The sequence below is a fragment of the Pseudopodoces humilis genome, chromosome 4, assembly GCF_049639895.1.
Source record: "Pseudopodoces humilis isolate 2021_Gansu_Grassland_sample_001 chromosome 4, ASM4963989v1, whole genome shotgun sequence".
NCBI classification, from domain to species: domain Eukaryota; kingdom Metazoa; phylum Chordata; class Aves; order Passeriformes; family Paridae; genus Pseudopodoces; species Pseudopodoces humilis.
The window spans coordinates 7,155,386-7,173,336 of NC_142203.1; the positions used below are offsets into that span (position 1 = coordinate 7,155,386).

A 17,951-nucleotide genomic window follows, 5' to 3' on the forward strand; every position below is an offset into this window, starting at 1 on the left:
CACAAGTTAATCTCTTTCTGAACTGTGGAAAAATGGATTACAATCTGATTAGGTTTCCCAAATCCAACTTTCAATGCTTGCCACTTCAGTCAGGCATGAGGAATTAGAATCTATAAAATTATTTGCCTGTGGCTTGCATGACTGCAACCTAGCAAAGTTCTTGTTGCTAGCAATAGCTACTACCAACTTCACAGAGTGAGATCTTGTGTGAAGGATCCCTGCAGATGAGGACAACATATGAGAAGGTGGCAAAAAGGTGAACTAAATCAAAACTCAAATATTGAATATGCTATCCTGTTGGAAGGACAGATATATATCTTCACATATACATATTTGAACAAAATACAAATGTTTTCTGTGTTGAAGGTAACATCATCATTTGAAGATGGAATATTAGTGCCAAGATAAAAGTACCAAGACTCTGCCATAAGGTATGACCTTATGCAGCCATAATTAAATGCAATGCAACAGTTGGACAACATATCCTGGGGACAGTAAGTACATGCTGAAACATATTGATCACTCTGCACTGCAGCTAAAAGGTGTAAAGGGAGTTTGTTGGAGGTAGGTATGACCAATGACAATTAGAACAAGGATGAGTTCAGGAAAGCCTTCACTGTACAACTGGATATCTAAGCCAGACTCCCTGCCTTTTAATTAGACAAACAGGTACTGCTGAAATTTAATTGAAATCATCTCATTAACACCATAAACATCTGCTAAAGGATCAGTCAGAGAAGCCTTCACACTGTAAGAAATACAGCCATGGTCTAAACTATTTTCAGGGAGTGATAACTGGTAACAAAACAATATTGAGGGGAAGAAAACCAAACAACACCCCATCAAAAACTCAACTAGTTCAAACATAGTTGATCCTCTAAGCACACAGCAAAGAAGACAGGTCAAGAACCAAACTTTGGAAAACACACTGTAAGCACATGTGAACTTCACCAAAGTAAGGGCACAAAATATCTAATTGAAACATTGATATCAGACACATAAATAAAGTTTTGGATGTGAATACTATATAATGTTTCATGTGACAAGGTTCCGTCAACAAAGAGCATCAAGAGTTCTTCAGTGAATGAAGAATTACGTGAATGACTTGCATTCCAATTCACTACCAGTATTGTAAATGAATATTTATGACCGAATTAGTAAGATTAAGATTGATTGCAACAAGAATCAGAAAAATATCACTACAGACAAAAGGTTTCCTTATCTGTTGTCCTGACATCAGTTTAGAAGAGTATGTGAATATTTTTTATAACCAGAGGTAGAAGAAAAACCTAAAGATGTTGCCCAAGAATGATTCTTTATGATAATGTTTTATTTATGGTGCACTAAAGCACTCATTAATCTCTGTATTTACTGTGCAGTACCACAGGGTATGAGATTTACATTCTTTACGTTTACACTTTTGTAAAGGAAGTATAAAGAAGAATGAACTTCACCTGACAAGTTGCAAACATATTACTGCATAAGAAAGAGTTTTCGACATGACTCTGAAAGTCTTTCACAGAATTACACCTACACAAGGAATTCTGTCAAACAGAAAGGCAACTGAACTCACTCATCTTCTTTGACCAAGCTGAATTGAATTAATTAAAGGTCCAACTCTTGAGCCATTCCAAACTATGACAATTATATTAAAGCATGGAAATTCTTCAGTGAGTTGGGGTCTTGTGCTGGTTTCGCATTGACTGATATTTAGTAAGGAGGAAAAAACCACCCCTGGAAATTATTTTCCCGAGAGAAGCTGCTGAGAGCTTTCTTTGTGCCTGGGAAAAACTAGCTGGCTAGCTCTGAGAACTGACACCCTATTTAAACCATTTAGAAACCGGGTCCACCTCTGTGAATTCCACATTTTAAAAACTGGCAAGCCCAGGAAAACTCTCTTTCTTCCAGCCTAGAAAGGTAACTGAGCTCTGGTGGGGCCAGCCAGCCGCGCTGCGCTGCGGCCTGCGCGGCCTGTCAGGGTCGGGCGGGGCCCCAGCGGTGGCTGGGTGGGGGACCGGAGGCCACAGGGGGCTGTGGCTGTTCACACCTTGCCGAGCCTAAGCCCTGCCCAACATTGGGTGCCAATAATTATATTTATCCTGATTTAGGGCAAATCTGGGAGAACACCTCTGAATGGGGTCCCTCCAGAAAGCAAATTCAAGCAGCCCCTTCCCCATCTGGTTCGGGAAAAGATTTCCTTGGAGAAAACTGGAAAAAACTGTTTATTTAACAGAAACTGAATAATATTCAACAGTAAAACCTCTCGCTGTTTGAAGAGATGGCAAATGCAGAAAAGCCCTTTCCATGGGGTGTAGCTGGGCTCACTCAGGTTCTTATCAGTCCCTTCAGTGCTGGAAAGTGCCGAGGCCCAGGCCCCGGTGGGCCACAGGCGTGAGCTCCCGGGGTTTGGCTGGGTGTTCAGTCCAGAGCAGGTTTGAACACATCCAAGGAAAAAGGGAAAAAAAAACAGTCCAGGGAACTTCCCTGCCTCAGCAAGCTAAAAGCTAACGAAGAGCAGAGGAGAGCTCTGTCCCACTGTCTGTCCATGCTGCAGACACCACAGCCCAGGAGCAGGAGGGGGGACAGTGAGGGCTCTTTCTGAACACAAACTGCGGCTTCTTCTTCCCCCCTTCACTCTCAGAGCCGGTCTTAGAGGTGCAGAACTTAATATGTCACATAAACAAGGTGACTGGGGATACAAGCATCATAAAGACCAGGAGAGGTCTGCAGTGGGCAAGAGTTATTTTAGAGGCGAGAAACTAACTTACAGTTGTTTTTCACAGTAAATGCTAAATAAAAAAACAGAACAAAATTAACCAAGGTTATCTCCTACTCAAGTTTCAGGAATTGCATAGACATTTTTCCCCCTCAAATTATTGTATTTTTAAATTTAATTTCAACTCACTCAGATTTCTTTTCACATGTCTTAGATGACTCTTCTATTTTTTTCTCTAGTTCCAAAACAAGTTCCTCTTTGCTCAAAAGGGTTTGCTGTGTCTGCATCAGTTCTTCTATTACTGTTTTTAACCTGTAAAACAGATTTCAGAAACCCAAGCTGTAAATACATGAACTGTATATATCTGGGAACATTGTAATCTTTTTCCTGAAAATGTAAAAGAGAATCTATTTTTTAGATTATGTTACTCAGTGCTTGATTATAGTTTTTTTCTTCTTTTGTGCAGCTAGACCTTTACATTGTTAATCTGCATTATTAGAGATTCTATAGGTGCCTCTGTACAAGGTTACAGAATCATCTCCTGCCTGCAGGTTTTCCTACAAGAAAGTATTTTTTCCAGAATATGTGATAAATTCCAAGAATTAATGTCTTCCTAATATATTGCTAATTTATAGATGCTTTAAGAAAGACAAAAGCCTTCCAACTCATAAAGCATGTGTTAAATAAATACACAGAATCAGTAGTTGTGTTGTATTTACTTCTAGAAATAGCAAAAGTACAAATAATTATTTTCTATTGTAATAGTGATTGTATCTTTTCTCCAAAATTATCCTTTTTAGGTTACAATCTCTGGTAATGGCTAACTCAAAGTAAAGATAAACTGTACAAAACCACTCAATACTAACAGAGAAGGGGTATTACACTTTAAAACCATTACTGACACTTCATAATTATCCTGGTAAATATTCCAATAACAAAAAAAATCCATGAATGTACACCAACATTTGCATTCTGAACAATGCATGTAAATGGCTTACATAATGACAACTTCTAAAATGCATATCAATCAAGAAATTTTTAAGTAAGAACAATCTCTTAAAAATAAGTAAACATGTACCTCTTGTTTCATTTTTTTCATGTATCTATGCATCTTCAACTCACTTTATTTCCCTGTATTTTCAAGCCCAATTTCAATAAAATTACTGAAGAGTGGAACACAAGCAAAATATATGTAGTAATTATCACAGATCCACAGCCCAAAACCATTCCAGACCAGGAAGTGGCACACCCAGTTGGCTAAACATCTAGGACGCACATTCCACACATCCATATATACCAAACTGAATTATTTGATTCTAAACACTGTATCAGTCCTCTTCTCCCAATATATTTTATACAATGTTGATTATATATGACCTGTACTCAGTCATGCATTTTATTCTAGGAGACTACAATTACTAAAAAAACCCACAAAGTTAATGATCAAAATTTATTTCCTAAAAGACAAACCTTCGACGTGTGTTTATTTTGAGATAAGATATATACTTTAAACATTTCCCTCAAAGTAACATCCTCACAGCTACACTTCTCATATTCATTTTTGTAAGTTTTAGGTTGTCAAAATCTCTATGCTAAACTTCCCTATGTTTTCTTATACTGGGCCTCCAACTTATTACTAATTAACTATTTTATTTTAATACCTTGCTAAAGAAAGTAATTTTAAAAAAAGTAACGTTTTTTAATCAGCTTTCTAAACAAAATTTTAATCAACATTATATTTGCTTAACAACTGATTTGCAGGTAGCAGATGTTTTATCTAATGATCAAGCTTCAATAGTCATGAAATTAAAACCAAATTGATAAGACTTTGTCACTAGAAGGAATGAGTATATACATTCAGATACATCTTCATTATTTCACCACTTCAAAAATATTAGATTTTATATTTTACATTGCAGCATCAGATTAAAACATTAAGTTGATGTAGTTCTTCCTGAAACTCCTGAGATACTTCAGGACATTTTTTTATTTATCTTAGAGAAAAGAGAAAAAAGCTACCATGTACACCAAAAGCACTTGCCTCCTTGCACTCAACATCTATTCTTTGTTTAAACAATAACTTTCATTCAAACTGGCTAGAGCTGACAATTCTGCATCTGTCTTGTATCATCTTGGCTGTAGCTTGCCAAAGGAATTTTCCTGTGGTGTCGTATTTGTCTTCTGGATACAATCAGTTTACAAAAGGGTTTCTATGGCTTCACAGTTAATCATTATAACATTTTAAAAATCACACAATACTCCTACCTGGTAGTTCTGTTCTGCTGCAACTATCAATTAAAATAAATGCTTGATCTTAGAGAAATTATATTTCAGAAGAATATAAGGATATTACTGTTCTCACTGATCTACCTTTAGCTTATTCTGGTTGTCTCCTCTCAGCTTTTAATGCGTATCTCTTCAAAGCATAAACTTTTATTGTGCTACACTTTTCAGAATTTCTCAGTATTATACAGTGACATCTATGAATATTTATCAGGAGACAGCATAGCTCATTCCTTAGAAAGGTTATCTAGTCAACACTGACTTTTAACTACCTCCCTTTATCAAAATGTTATTCATAAATGTAAGTTTATCTTAAAATGTAAAAACCAATTTCCTCATCATGCTCCCTTAAAATATATGTTGCTAAAATTGTTAAACAGTTATGTGTGCAAAGCTGTCCTTTCTCCATTGCATACTCGATAAAACAGCTGATTCAACCAAGTATTATTGATTATAAATCAATATATGTATTTGAATTGTTTTAAACATTTGAGAAATAAATCCACTATGTGCACTTATTTTATTTGGTAGATACTGAAGGTAGTTCTCCTCTGCAGAAACATAATGTAGCATTTTAAAGCTCCAAAGCCACTGAATATCAAAAGTCAAATTTTTATTGTTTCATCATGTACAGAGCTGACTTTAGAAGCCATCAACTATGGATAAATGATGTAGTACATTTCTCCTACTTGCAAATATCTAGTCATACACAGTTGACAGAAGTACCTGTGGGTTTTTTTTTTTGGCTGCAGTGGCTTTAAGGCAAGACTGTAACAACATATCTAAAACACAGTTAACAATATCTGAGTAAAGACAGTTACAGAGTGCTGTAACAAAAAGGAAGGGTTCTCACCTGCATTAAAAAGCAAAAGGACAAACAGGATAATGATAAACAATTTTTACAGTCCCAGGGGACAGTGGAGCTTCATAAATAATCTGCACTGCCTAATATGTTCATAATAATACAAACAAAAGGACAGTTTGAAAAGTGACAAAGAATGCTGATCATATAATGTTATTTGAGGTAGGAGGAAGGCTATGAATGTGAAGAATAAAGAAGGATTATTCTGGACCTTATGATACTCTATACCTGTGCTGTCATTTCAATACACATGGAAATAGGCAAATATACAGTGGGGAAACAATAATCTAAAACTTTATTTAGGTAGAGAATGAAGCATGGTTCTAAATTAACCATTATCACTCAGAAATGAAATCTTGGAGATACAGTAGATGATTCCCCAAAAACACTGGCTTGATGAGCTGCTGGAGTCAGAAAATCAAATGGAATGCTTCTCCAGTGTCACCATGGCAGCTAGCTTATAGGTACCAAATAAATTTGGCCATATCAGACCCCCAAACTCAACCAACCTAGAAGTAAAACAAGTCCCTGGATGAGGCAGGGATGGGTTGGATTCAGACCCAGGCAGGGACCTCAGCCAGTCATGTTCAATCCAGAAAACAGACATATCACTGGTCAGAGAGCTGGGTGGTGCTGAAACCTCAACCAATGAATCCTCTAGACCTGGGAGTTCAGAACTGACTGTATAAGTAGGTTCTGAACAATAAAACAAACTGCTTGTCTGATGTTGAAAAGGACTCATGATTTCTGTCTCCAACCCACAGCGACATGTAACACTCTAGGATTTGTTAAAACCAAAGCAGAGTAAGAACAAGAGTAAGGAAACCTTGGAAGGTCTCCCTCTGAACTGTGAATCTGGATTATGTGTGAAATTCTAGTCATTCTTCTCAAAACCAATATAGTAACCTTGAAAACATTCAAATAAAGACAGCCAGATGGATAAAGAATGTGAAAGCGCTGTGAAAAGACAGACTAAAGCTAAAAGATTGCTTTAAAAAAGACATCAGAGAGCAGAAGTTGAACAGAAATCTACATTATTATAGGCAGAAAGGAACAGATTGTTCCTCTTCTCTTCCAAAACAAAAGCTTAAGAGCCATAAAATGAAAAAAGCAGCAGGTTCACAAAATAGGAAGTTCATTTCTGGAATTCCTCGACCAAAGGATGACAGATACTTTTACACACAGAACCTGACTGAAAAAGATCATGGAAGAAAAGTACTTCCAAGGATATTATAAACTACCTCCATGGCCATTAAAGATATCTCAAAATATTTCAGAGGTGAAGATTATGGGAGGCTGAAGAAACAGCATAGCATGATCATCCTGGTTCTGTTCTCCCCTCAAGACTTTTCCCTGCTGTCTAACATGGTAATGAAGAAAGTTGAGTGTGTGTCTTTGGTCTGACCTAATATGGTTTAACTGTTTTTGTCAGAATCCTAAATCTCTACCAGAAAGTATAGACCTTAAAAACAGCAACACTTAAAAGAGATGCCTGATTCCTCTTCCAAAAACAATGCCACACCATAGAATATCTCACCCAAATTTGCAAAACCATTTCAAGTGGATGAATGTAAGATTTGCAACAGAACACAATGAAAATTGTACTAAAATTGTATATATGTAGGTAATATATAGACATACATTTATAACAAAAATATATCTTTCATCAGATATGTTTATTAGAAAAGGAACAATTCATCTTTTTTATTTAGATATGCTGCTTATTTCTAAACAGTTCAATAAAAAAGGCAAGCCAAACAAGAATTTTTCTTTTAAAGCTATGGAAGGCAGAATCTTTGAAAAATTTTAATGTTCTATTAAAAAGGGAGTCTCAGTATCTATCTGTTTCTTGTTACTGTGCTGAAATACAGCAAGATGGACAATACCTACAGAGTTTAGGCAGGAATAATATCAATATAGTAATGATGTAGAATATATTAAAAAGAGAAACATGTTTAAAGGAATTGGGGGGGGAATTAATTATCATGGGTTCCTTTTATAAGATACAGGTGCTTCATGACTAAGGAGGCAGATACTTCATATAAAAAATGTATTTCAATACTTATCAATGGAACAGATTCACAAAAAGTAATCAAATTATACAGGGAAAAAAAAAAAAAAGATGATGATTAACAGCCTTAAAAAGGCACTGATAAAATCCAGAGTTTCTGTCATGTTGAGAAAGCACAGCAATTAGAGTAACCTGCAGAAGACACTGCAGTATGTTTAGATTTGGAATACTTCACTCTCATTTTGGCTTTCAGAAAAACTGACAAGAAATCAGGATCATAGTTTGATTAAGCAAATGAAATTAAGAAAAAAAAAAGAAAACCAAATGTAAAAATTCATACAATATATAATTGATATCTTATTTGCATCAGTTATACTTTCTAAGGGGAAAATACTTCAAATAAGTCAAACATGAATTGAAATACACTAGACACAGCAAAAGCATCACCAACCAATGAAATTGTGAAATTTCCATTTTTAATGCATGATTAACAGTTGCAATCTCACAAGTGACCACACAGGACCATTTTATGTCAAAAGTTGAGGCTCATAATGTACACACATAATAATCTCAGCATTCAATTCATTCCCCATAACAAATGATTAAAGGTGAACTTGGTAAAAATATTGAAAATATTTAACTAGGCAATATATTAACAAAACACATAGAGAGGTCGTTTGTCACCCTGAATAGCTAAAAGCTCTGTGAGACGCTATAGAACAGCTACATATGAATTACTAAGTTAATGTATTCTAAAGGTTACAATAATGAATAACAATCTCCTTCAGAAAACAAAAGTAAACACTCAAAAAACAAGAGAAATAAATTTATTTATGAAAATTTTCTACGGTGATTTAAATCACTGACTACGTAACTCTACTCAGTGATTTCATCAAAGTATTTTGCTGCTTTTCCTAGGATAGTGAATGTGGAAACACTTTTAGGAAAATGAACCAGCACATTCCCAAGGGGGACTCATGGCATATTTTGGCATTTTATTAACTGGCACAGAGAATAATACACATTAAAAATAATGGCAAGTTTTTGAGTAGACTAAGGAGACAGATTTTGTGCAAAGAACAGTACAACCAGCCTGGGGAAGAGTCTGTAGCCTCGAAACACTACACTTAGAAATTAGACCTTAAAAGTGGAGACACAGCCATGTAAGGATCTGAGAGAGCACGGGTGCAACACAGAACAGCATTTCCGAAGGATAAAAGATTTATAAAAAGACTTACATGACTTGCAGACTTTCTGCTGTTAAATTATTCCACATGATCTCATTAGCTTGAAGGTTTTCATTTTCTTCTAGTAAAGATGTATCAAACTCTATTTCTTGTTCAACAACTTCTGATGACCTAATTTAGTAAGCAATTGTTATAATTTCAAAATCAACATGTATAAAGATACATGAGAGTAGATTGTAGAGCAAAACATTAGATTTTGAAGTATTTTATTAGCTAGATTATAGTTAAAATTATATATTAAATAAAAAGATAGATACCAGTTGGATACATATTCTTTTTCCTGTGAAAAAAAACATAGTTCTAAAATTTCACAAGATAATAAAACACACTACAATTCTTTGAATCAAGTTCATAGCCCAATAAAGGTTCTCAAAGACTACCTGTGTGAATGGGTGACTCTTACCTGCTTCCATCAGAAACCTGAATGTGACGACCATCAGTTCACACATAACAACAAGATAATGCAAGAAGTCTTAGAGAGATTTCTTTATACACTAAAACAGAGTAACAGTTCCATAAATGGGAAATACACTTTTTAAGTAAGAACTTTCTTGCATTATCTGCTCTGAAGTCTCAACCTGCAATAACTGCAGAGTACAAAGGTACCTAGAGTTGACTTTAAAGTAGAACAGGTTTAGCCCAGAATGCAAATTGCATCCAAGTAAACAGTAAATTGGCTCACATTGAGTCTAGACTGTAATGTGTAGTCTGCTGTCAGTGCCAAAGTTATGGCTCTTCTCATGTAACTGGAAATTTGTTTTTCTAGAGCCAGCCAAACAGACTGTTTGGCCAGCTTTCTGTATGTGCAAAATAGAACAATTTTCAAATCAGGATGAAGTTTTACACGTAATAATAGAAAAGGAACCAAACAGAAGCAAATTCCTCTGAACACTTAAGCAGTTGTAGTTTAATGCAAGGTTTTCTCAAGAAGAAACATGAGATGAAAATGCTTACCTGTGAGTATCTATGAAGTCATTATACTCAGAGTTAGGGTCTATCTGTTCCACCGAGGTCTGGATCTCTTTGTGGACATTCACAATCTCTTCTGTTACAAGACTGGTGATCTCACTATACTCATCCAAGATCCCTTTTCTAGAGAGGAAAAAAAATTCTAGTGTATAACATGGCACTGAAGGCATAGATGGCATTGAAGATGCTTCAAATTTTCAATTTGCTGTTTCTACAAACTCTTGTTACAACAGGCTAAAAAGGGAAAAATAAGAATATATTATTCAAAGAAACAGTGCATCATCTGAGGCTTTCCCTCTACAGACTTAGGCTGGCTACAGTCTCTTCAGCTCCATCTGTTGATTTCAGTGCACCAACATACAGCATAACTAAACAAAAACCTGGAGAGATTACAAGGAAAGGGTATGTATAGCATTCAGTAATGATGCTTGTCTTCACAAAGGACTTGCCACACTTATTATAACCTACACTGAAGATTTTCATGTCTCATGACAAAATATATTCTGGCATAAAGCAAAACAATTTACAGAAATGTATGCATTTCTTTTTAACATCAGTTTTCCGTATTGCTTTAACCTTTTTTTATGCATATTATTTGTCATTCAGACAAAAATAGGGATAAATCACAAATAGGCATACATTTACAAGAGGAGAGAAAATTAACCAAGAAGTTGCAGTGAGAAAGCACAAGCCACCCAAGCTTGTCTTTACCTGCTTCCAAGAGTGGGAAAAACCAAATGAAAAGTCAATGGCAGAGGAAGAGGCAGTACTGTGACACTAATCTTAATAGCATCCAGTGACACATACTTGGAACACCCTTCTATTCTCCTTAATTTTTAGTTTTCCTTCAAAATGTATCTTCATTATTATTTCCTATTTAATTTTTATCTCTGATAAATTTGCTAGCTTGCCAGGATCTGAAGCATGGTGGCTGTTCAAAAAACACTGATGAATTCTGGCTAGCCAAATATGCAGAGAAAAAAGTATAAATACATTTTTCCTGGAAAAGATCTCAAGTTATGTTTGCTCCGTAAAAAAGAATGGTGCAATAGGATTTCTTCAGTGCATTTGTTCTGAGCAGAAAACAGACAAGAGAAGGCATTAAATCTTGTCTTTTCTGAGAATATCATGTGTGAATATGTTCCAGAAAATAATTCATGGATTGTGATGAAAAAATAGCTAACCATCAACTACAGCAATGCCATATCCAAGAGAAAGATAATCTATATCAATTACAATGTCCAAAAAAAAAAAGGAGAAAGAATTAGCAATATTAATCTACACTTATTCAAGTTTAAAAAACTAATTGACCCACAAAATTAGGGTTATTGAGGAAGTTTTGTTTCACAGAGGTTGTCACACTAAGCACTACAACTGAAATCAGCATCTCTCTATGTGTTATATTTATTATAATATAGTTATTTTACAATACATTCAGAACTCACAAAAATGTCTGTGTAGTGCCAAAAATATTTTTTACAGGTTGTGTAAAATCTCCAGGCAGAGCAAAGATGAGTGGTTTCAATAAGTTCTTGTTCCATCATAAATTTCTTCAGTTAATTACTGTATCTCATGATTCTAAAAGAATCACCTTAATTAGAGCACACACATTTAACTGTAGCCTTTTCCTGTGACCTTACAAACAAAATTAAAAGGACTGTACAGGGAGCACTACAAATGTTCATTTCAATACCAGCACCTGAATGAAAAAAATTAAAATGATACTGCATAGGGAAGCTAATGACGCCTGGACCATGTAAAATGTGGAATCTCCAGCTCTCCCTCACTTCCTGTGCACTGAAATCAAGACAAACACGGACTTCAGAATAGGCAAGAAAATGAATTAAAGTAGAATGTTTCACACCTAAATGAAGAACACTTACAAAAAAAGTAACGACCCTTCCTTTTTAAGCTAAGACAAAGAGGCAGAATGGTGGTTACACACCAGAAAAGAGGGCTAGAAGTCCTCAATATCTGTTCTCAGATATCATCACTTTGCACATACTCTGTAACGATGTAAAAATGGTCTTTTAGGAAAGAGTAGTATTTTTAAGGGAAGACTCCTTACAGTGAGATCAAGTTAACACAATCCTATTAAACTTCTCACCCATATCATTAACTATGCAAGTGGCTTGGCCCTCCTCCACAATCACTTTCAAGACATTTCAAGGCATTTTAAACCATATTTCTTGCTGGTGAAATTTCATATTAGTGACTACCTGAGAGGCAACAAACTGAAGGAAAAATCAAATATAAACACCGCGGTCAATCTGTAAGTATTTTTAAGATGGTGTCTTGTTGATAGGCTTAAATAAACACTCAGAACTACCATCTGCATTATTTAGATAGACTTTTTTCAACTGTTATCCCCTGATACGTAAATAACTAATCACAGTTTCTTATTTTCAACTATTTCTATAAATTAATTAGAATACTACACATAGAAAATTGTACTAGTTAGAAATATGTAAGAATACATCTTACAGGGCTTTAATCATTTCTTCTTGCATCTTCTGTAGTGAATCAAGTAACAGAGGAAGTGTAGTATCATAATATTGGTGCTGATGTAATTGTGCTCCTTTCAGTGCCAACACATACTGGTTGTGCAACATATGAAGTTTCATTGTAGCTTTTTCACACCGATCTTTGGCTTTCTCTGTCTCCTTTCCTGAGAGAAAACAAAACAAAAATGCACATGGTGATTTAAAAGTATACAGACCTATAGATGACACACCTGGTAGATAAATGACAAGTTTGCCACTTTTTCTACAGTTATTTTTAAGGTACTTCTCTGAGGAAGGTAAAATCCAACCACTTTCAGATAATTAGTATAGTCAAATGTCTAGGTTTTCTAATTAATAAACTATGTAAGAAAACTGCTATTTTCTTTGAGCAGAAATGTGAGAATTTCTTATCTAAAAGTATATGAAAACAACAAGTATAAAAATAACTATCAACAAGAAAGAAATCTCATACACATTACTACCTCAAAGTTTTATTAGCAGTTTTATGTATTTTTAGAAGAGAAAGAGATGTCCTACTACACTAGATTCATTAAAATATATTTTTTGTATTCAAGCATTCCTATTGCTACATATAATCCTAATAAAGTAATGACGTAGTCATATGAGCACCTAAACCCTCACAGTTACTCCTGTTCAAAATGGTGGCTTCTCTCCTACACCTTAACATTTCCCTATCATATTGATATCCTGATCAGGAGGTTTGACTCTACAGCTTCAGCTTTGCACCACTGATACTGGAAGTCCTCAAGTTCAAGCTGACAGGACCAGCTGAGATTGAACTGCAGAGCTACAAGGTACTTCAAGAGATCACCTATTCCATTCCTTATCACAATAACTGCACAGCTATGTTGGGATATGTTATCAACACTGTTTCCACCACAAATCCAAAACACAGCCCCATAACAGCTACTGTGAAGAAAATCAACTCTATTTCAGCCATGATCAGAACAAACACATAAGCTTTTAATGACTTCCTTGCTGTCTTCTTGATATTTACCAAGCATCTCATTACTTTTTCAGGAACTAAGATAATTTCAAATTAATCTCATATCTGCAAATATCAAGTGCAGTCAAAACTACCTCCATATGCTACCTGAAGCAATCTCATTCCAATCACTGCATTTCTTATAAACTTAAAATAATTTATGTAAGGAAAAAACATCCACTACCCGTCACAAAGCAGTTGAGAAAAAGGAAAATGTAAGCATTCATAGCTAAGTGGCAAAATAGCTGCTTGAAAGCAGACCTTGAAGAAGCTGTGTCATATAAGGAATACACAAGGGACTGTGAACTCAAATAAATCAAAACAGAGCCACATTAAAGGCATGCTAAAAAAATGCTGAGGGAAGACCAGTAACAAATCCTCTGGAGTCAGCAAGCTTATCAGAAAAAGTAAACAACAGTCACCATATAAAAGGAGCTGGTACAAGAAAATTTTTTTTTTCCCCTTCTGTGATCACTACCTTAGACCTTCAGAGACTTCCAGGATGAAATACTACTTTGTGAAAGAGTCAATGAATCTCTTTTCTGAGGTGTCAGAAGAAGAGGTTGTTGAGAATAAATGAAATGAGAACAAATTGTGAGGACTGAATGGTGTTTAGCTTTGAAACCTCAAAGGTACTTGAGAAAGTTTAAGCTGAAATATGATGATTAGTTTATACAGGACAAAACTGGCGCTCAATGGAGAGTCCCAGGAATATCAGCTGGACTCTGACAGATGAGGTGATGAAGACGATGATGATGAAGATGCTGTCTCAAAGTAGCAAACAGGGAAATCAAATGTGAAGAACTGGAAAATAAACTGTCGTGGTTTGACACTACCCAAATGCATGGCACCTAAGAACTCATTCACCCTCCCCTGCCACAGCTGAGCAGAGAGAGAAAAATGTAATGAAGGCTCCATGAGTTAAGGAGGGGGAGAAAGGCACCAATGGCAAAATAAGCTCAACTTAGAAGTACAAAGTGAATTTATTATTCACAGAATCAGAGGAGGATAATGAGATGTAAAATAAACCCTTAAAACACCATTTCCTCCCAACTCCTCCCTCCTTCCCATGGACAGTGCAGGGAGACCAGGCACGGTGGTTTGGTCAGCTCATCACCGAGATTTTCTTCCGCTGCTCCAGGAGAGGAATCCTTCCCCTGTGAGGCCGAGGGGTCCGTTCACCTTCTCATGAGGGGGCAGCTCCCGCTGCAGCAGGTGCGCTTTGGCTGCTGCTCATGAGATGCTCATCAGCACGGCCTGCAGGGGAACCTCGGCTCCAGCGCCTGGAGCACCTCCTGCCCCTGCTTCCCCACTGACCGCGGTGTCTCCACCTTGTTTCCCTCCCGTGTTCCTCCTCCTTAGCTGGAATTAGCACTGCGCCCCACTTTGGTTTGATTTTCTTCTTAAATAAGTTATCACAGAGGTTAGCCATCGTCTCAAATGGGCCCAGCTTTGGCCAGCAGCATGTCCACCTTCAGAGCCATCAGGGATTGCCTCTGCCAGACACGCTGGAAGCTTCTGGCAGCTTCTCACAGGCATCGCCTCTGTGGCCCCGCTGCTACCAAAAACCAGGCCATGCAAAACCAACAGAGAAACCTTGAGAGATGCAGATTAGAACAATGGTAAATTATAGAGTGAATATTGAGAGATGCACATGGGTAAAAAAACTTGGCCGGTTTGCAAATGCACACAGAAATGAGATCTTGGGGTCAGTACAGCAAGATTGAGGGAAATACAAACTTAGTGTTCAGCAGCTGCTGAACACAGTGTCTCCAGAGCTGTCACCAGAGAAGAATTTTTCATGTAGGTATGAATGAAACAATCTACTTTAAAAAATTCTGTAGAGCTGTTTTGGAAAGATAGCATTCACAAGCCTATCATAAACTTTAGCCAGACACAGGAGGTTTTGTCTTTGGCAAGCCATCTAAACTCATGTTTCATTAGGAGACCAATTTTTTAAATTTCTCCCCCCAAAAACCTATACTATTTATTTCTAAATGAAGCATAGAACCATTTATAAGGGGAAAAAATAATCCAGCATATCAGAATAGTATCCCAGAAATTAAATCCTCAAACATGCATATCTGACACCAGCACAACAACGTAACAGGATGTGTAAAATCCCATTTTTGCATCTGCCTTAGGGACTAAATTCCTCCTGTATACACATTACTCCTGAGCAGAAAACCCCAGCTAATTTCAGAGTATCATACAGAAGTATCATAGAGACTTTTTTCTAAATACTGTAGGCTAGAGAGTCAATCTGATCATCTTCAGAGTAAAACAAATACTATAAGGTCTTTCTGGAGAAGGAAAGGCATGTGGAACATGGGGAAGTACTGCAAGGTTACTGAAGAGAGTTCGGAATGAAAGGGAAAAGGACATATTCAGGGAACACAGTTGCAGTATTATTTTCACATTGCAATTTATTTTTTAAAGTAGCAAAATGTAGTGAGGCAGCATACACAGTTGTTCTACATGTCAATTAGCACAGAGGAAAACATCCAATTTTCTTTATCTCATTAATGAATTTTATAAATAGATCTAATTATAATTCTACTGCCATCAGCTGTTGACAAAACTGTTTAATGTTAATAGAAACTGACTGTGTATACAGTATGTCACACCATAAACTGCACTGTGAAGCTTGCAAAATTCAGCTATGAAAATTTTATATTTATAAAGAAAAGGCTGGCATTCTTTTTGAATAATTTTGGAGTCTAATATTTCAATTTCTAATAGAAACTCATCTAAGATTTTACTGCCTACAGTACAATACACCCATCCAGGAAAAGAATGTTTTAGTCTATTTTCAATTAAAAGGCAGATTTGCTAATCCAAAGTTCTTGCAATCATAATTATTAGACACTTATTAGACCTAGAATGGAAGAAAAAATACTGGATGGGGCAATAAACTGAGAAAAATTTCAGCTTATAATGTTCACTTCATCTTTTTTTAAATCAGCATCAATGTACAGGCCAAATTCCTCAGGGAAGCTGACCTTAAGAAAAAAATATTGCAAATAGAGAAAGTTTTCACACATATTTTGGCTTTAAAAGAAATAATCATGCCAATGAGCTCAGGTTTTTACCCTCTTAAACTCCTTCCAGCTCGACCTTCAGCCATACCAAAGTGATGACAAAGTGTTCACAAAAGAGGCAACAGAGATCATTATAAAGACTTAGTTCACAACAGACAAACTAAATTCCTAGATTTATAGCTCCTGGTATTGAAACGTGACCTTTGGCTTCAGCGCATGCAGATACACCAATGACACAATATTACACAAGCCCAGCTTTTGACAATAAATTGAATTTAGTTTCAAAAGGAGCCAATGGCACATCTGATGTCATAATATATTGTTACATCCCTCCAACAGAAACACAGTGAGAAACCTTAAATACGCTAGAAAACAGCATATCCTGTTAAATATGCTGTGGAAACAGACAAAATGAAAAACAGAAGGACAAGCTGAGTATCTACATAAGTAACAAGAAGGAAGAAATAAATAAATACATAAATACATAACTAACTAACTAACTAAGTACATTAACAAAACTATGGCTAACAATCCACAGAAACTGAGGATCAGAATGTATGCCAGAAACTCCTATAAATGTCTCTTTTAGTTCAGGGACTGCAAAAAGCAAATCCATCCAAATTTCTATATAGGTATAGGTAAGTACAAGGATAAACAGCAGAGACAATGTCACAAGAAATGCAGGCACCGATGACACTGCCAGGGGAAACCTGGACAGTACCAAAAGGGGCTACAGAGCTCTGGGGGCAGACATGAAAAGCACAAGGGACCAGGCTGTGTCATCCTTAATCCTGCCAGTGAAGGGAAATGGTACAAGGAGAACATTGACAATACAGACTGCTAAGTAGTAGCAGAACCAGTGTTGGCCACAGGGGTCTGGATTCTACAACCATGGGATCCTTTTTCGCAGCCCACCATCTGCTTGAAAGATAGGAAGTCCCTTCCTAAGCAGAATAGAAGTATTTTTGCCAGTAAGATGACTGACTTCATCAGAAGGGCTTTAAACTAGGAACTACACAGGATGGTGTAGTCCCACAGTCCTGAGGGAGCAATGAAGGAGACTGCTAAGGAACGGGCATGGTAAAATTGGAAGAGATCAATCACAAAGAAAACAAAACAGCAGGTGCTGTGCACAGATAGGCAAGAAGGCTCCTACAAAACACCAATGTGATAAAAGTCCCACAAATCCTTTGCAGGACCTCAGCACGCTGGGATGACATGCCTGTGTATTACTGCATGTAGAGTGGGGAATAAACATGGTGAGTTGGGTGTCTGTGTGCAGATGCAAGGCGAGGATATCGTTGGGATCACA

General features: G+C 36.4%; 1 protein-coding gene across 2 annotated transcripts in view; it reads right to left on the minus strand.

Annotated features, from left to right (window-relative positions):
* The window catches only part of FER (FER tyrosine kinase), a 157,254-nt gene that overhangs the window by 106,755 nt on the left and 32,548 nt on the right, over positions 1–17,951 (minus strand). For both annotated transcript variants that reach the window (XM_088054103.1, XM_088054104.1), the window contains exons 6-9: positions 12,573–12,756; positions 10,074–10,211; positions 9,111–9,230; positions 2,906–3,028 (exon numbers count right to left, since the gene is read on the minus strand). In XM_088054103.1, coding sequence (XP_087910229.1) covers positions 2,906–3,028; positions 9,111–9,230; positions 10,074–10,211; positions 12,573–12,756 — 565 coding nt within the window. The remainder of the gene's footprint in view (positions 1–2,905; positions 3,029–9,110; positions 9,231–10,073; positions 10,212–12,572; positions 12,757–17,951) is intronic.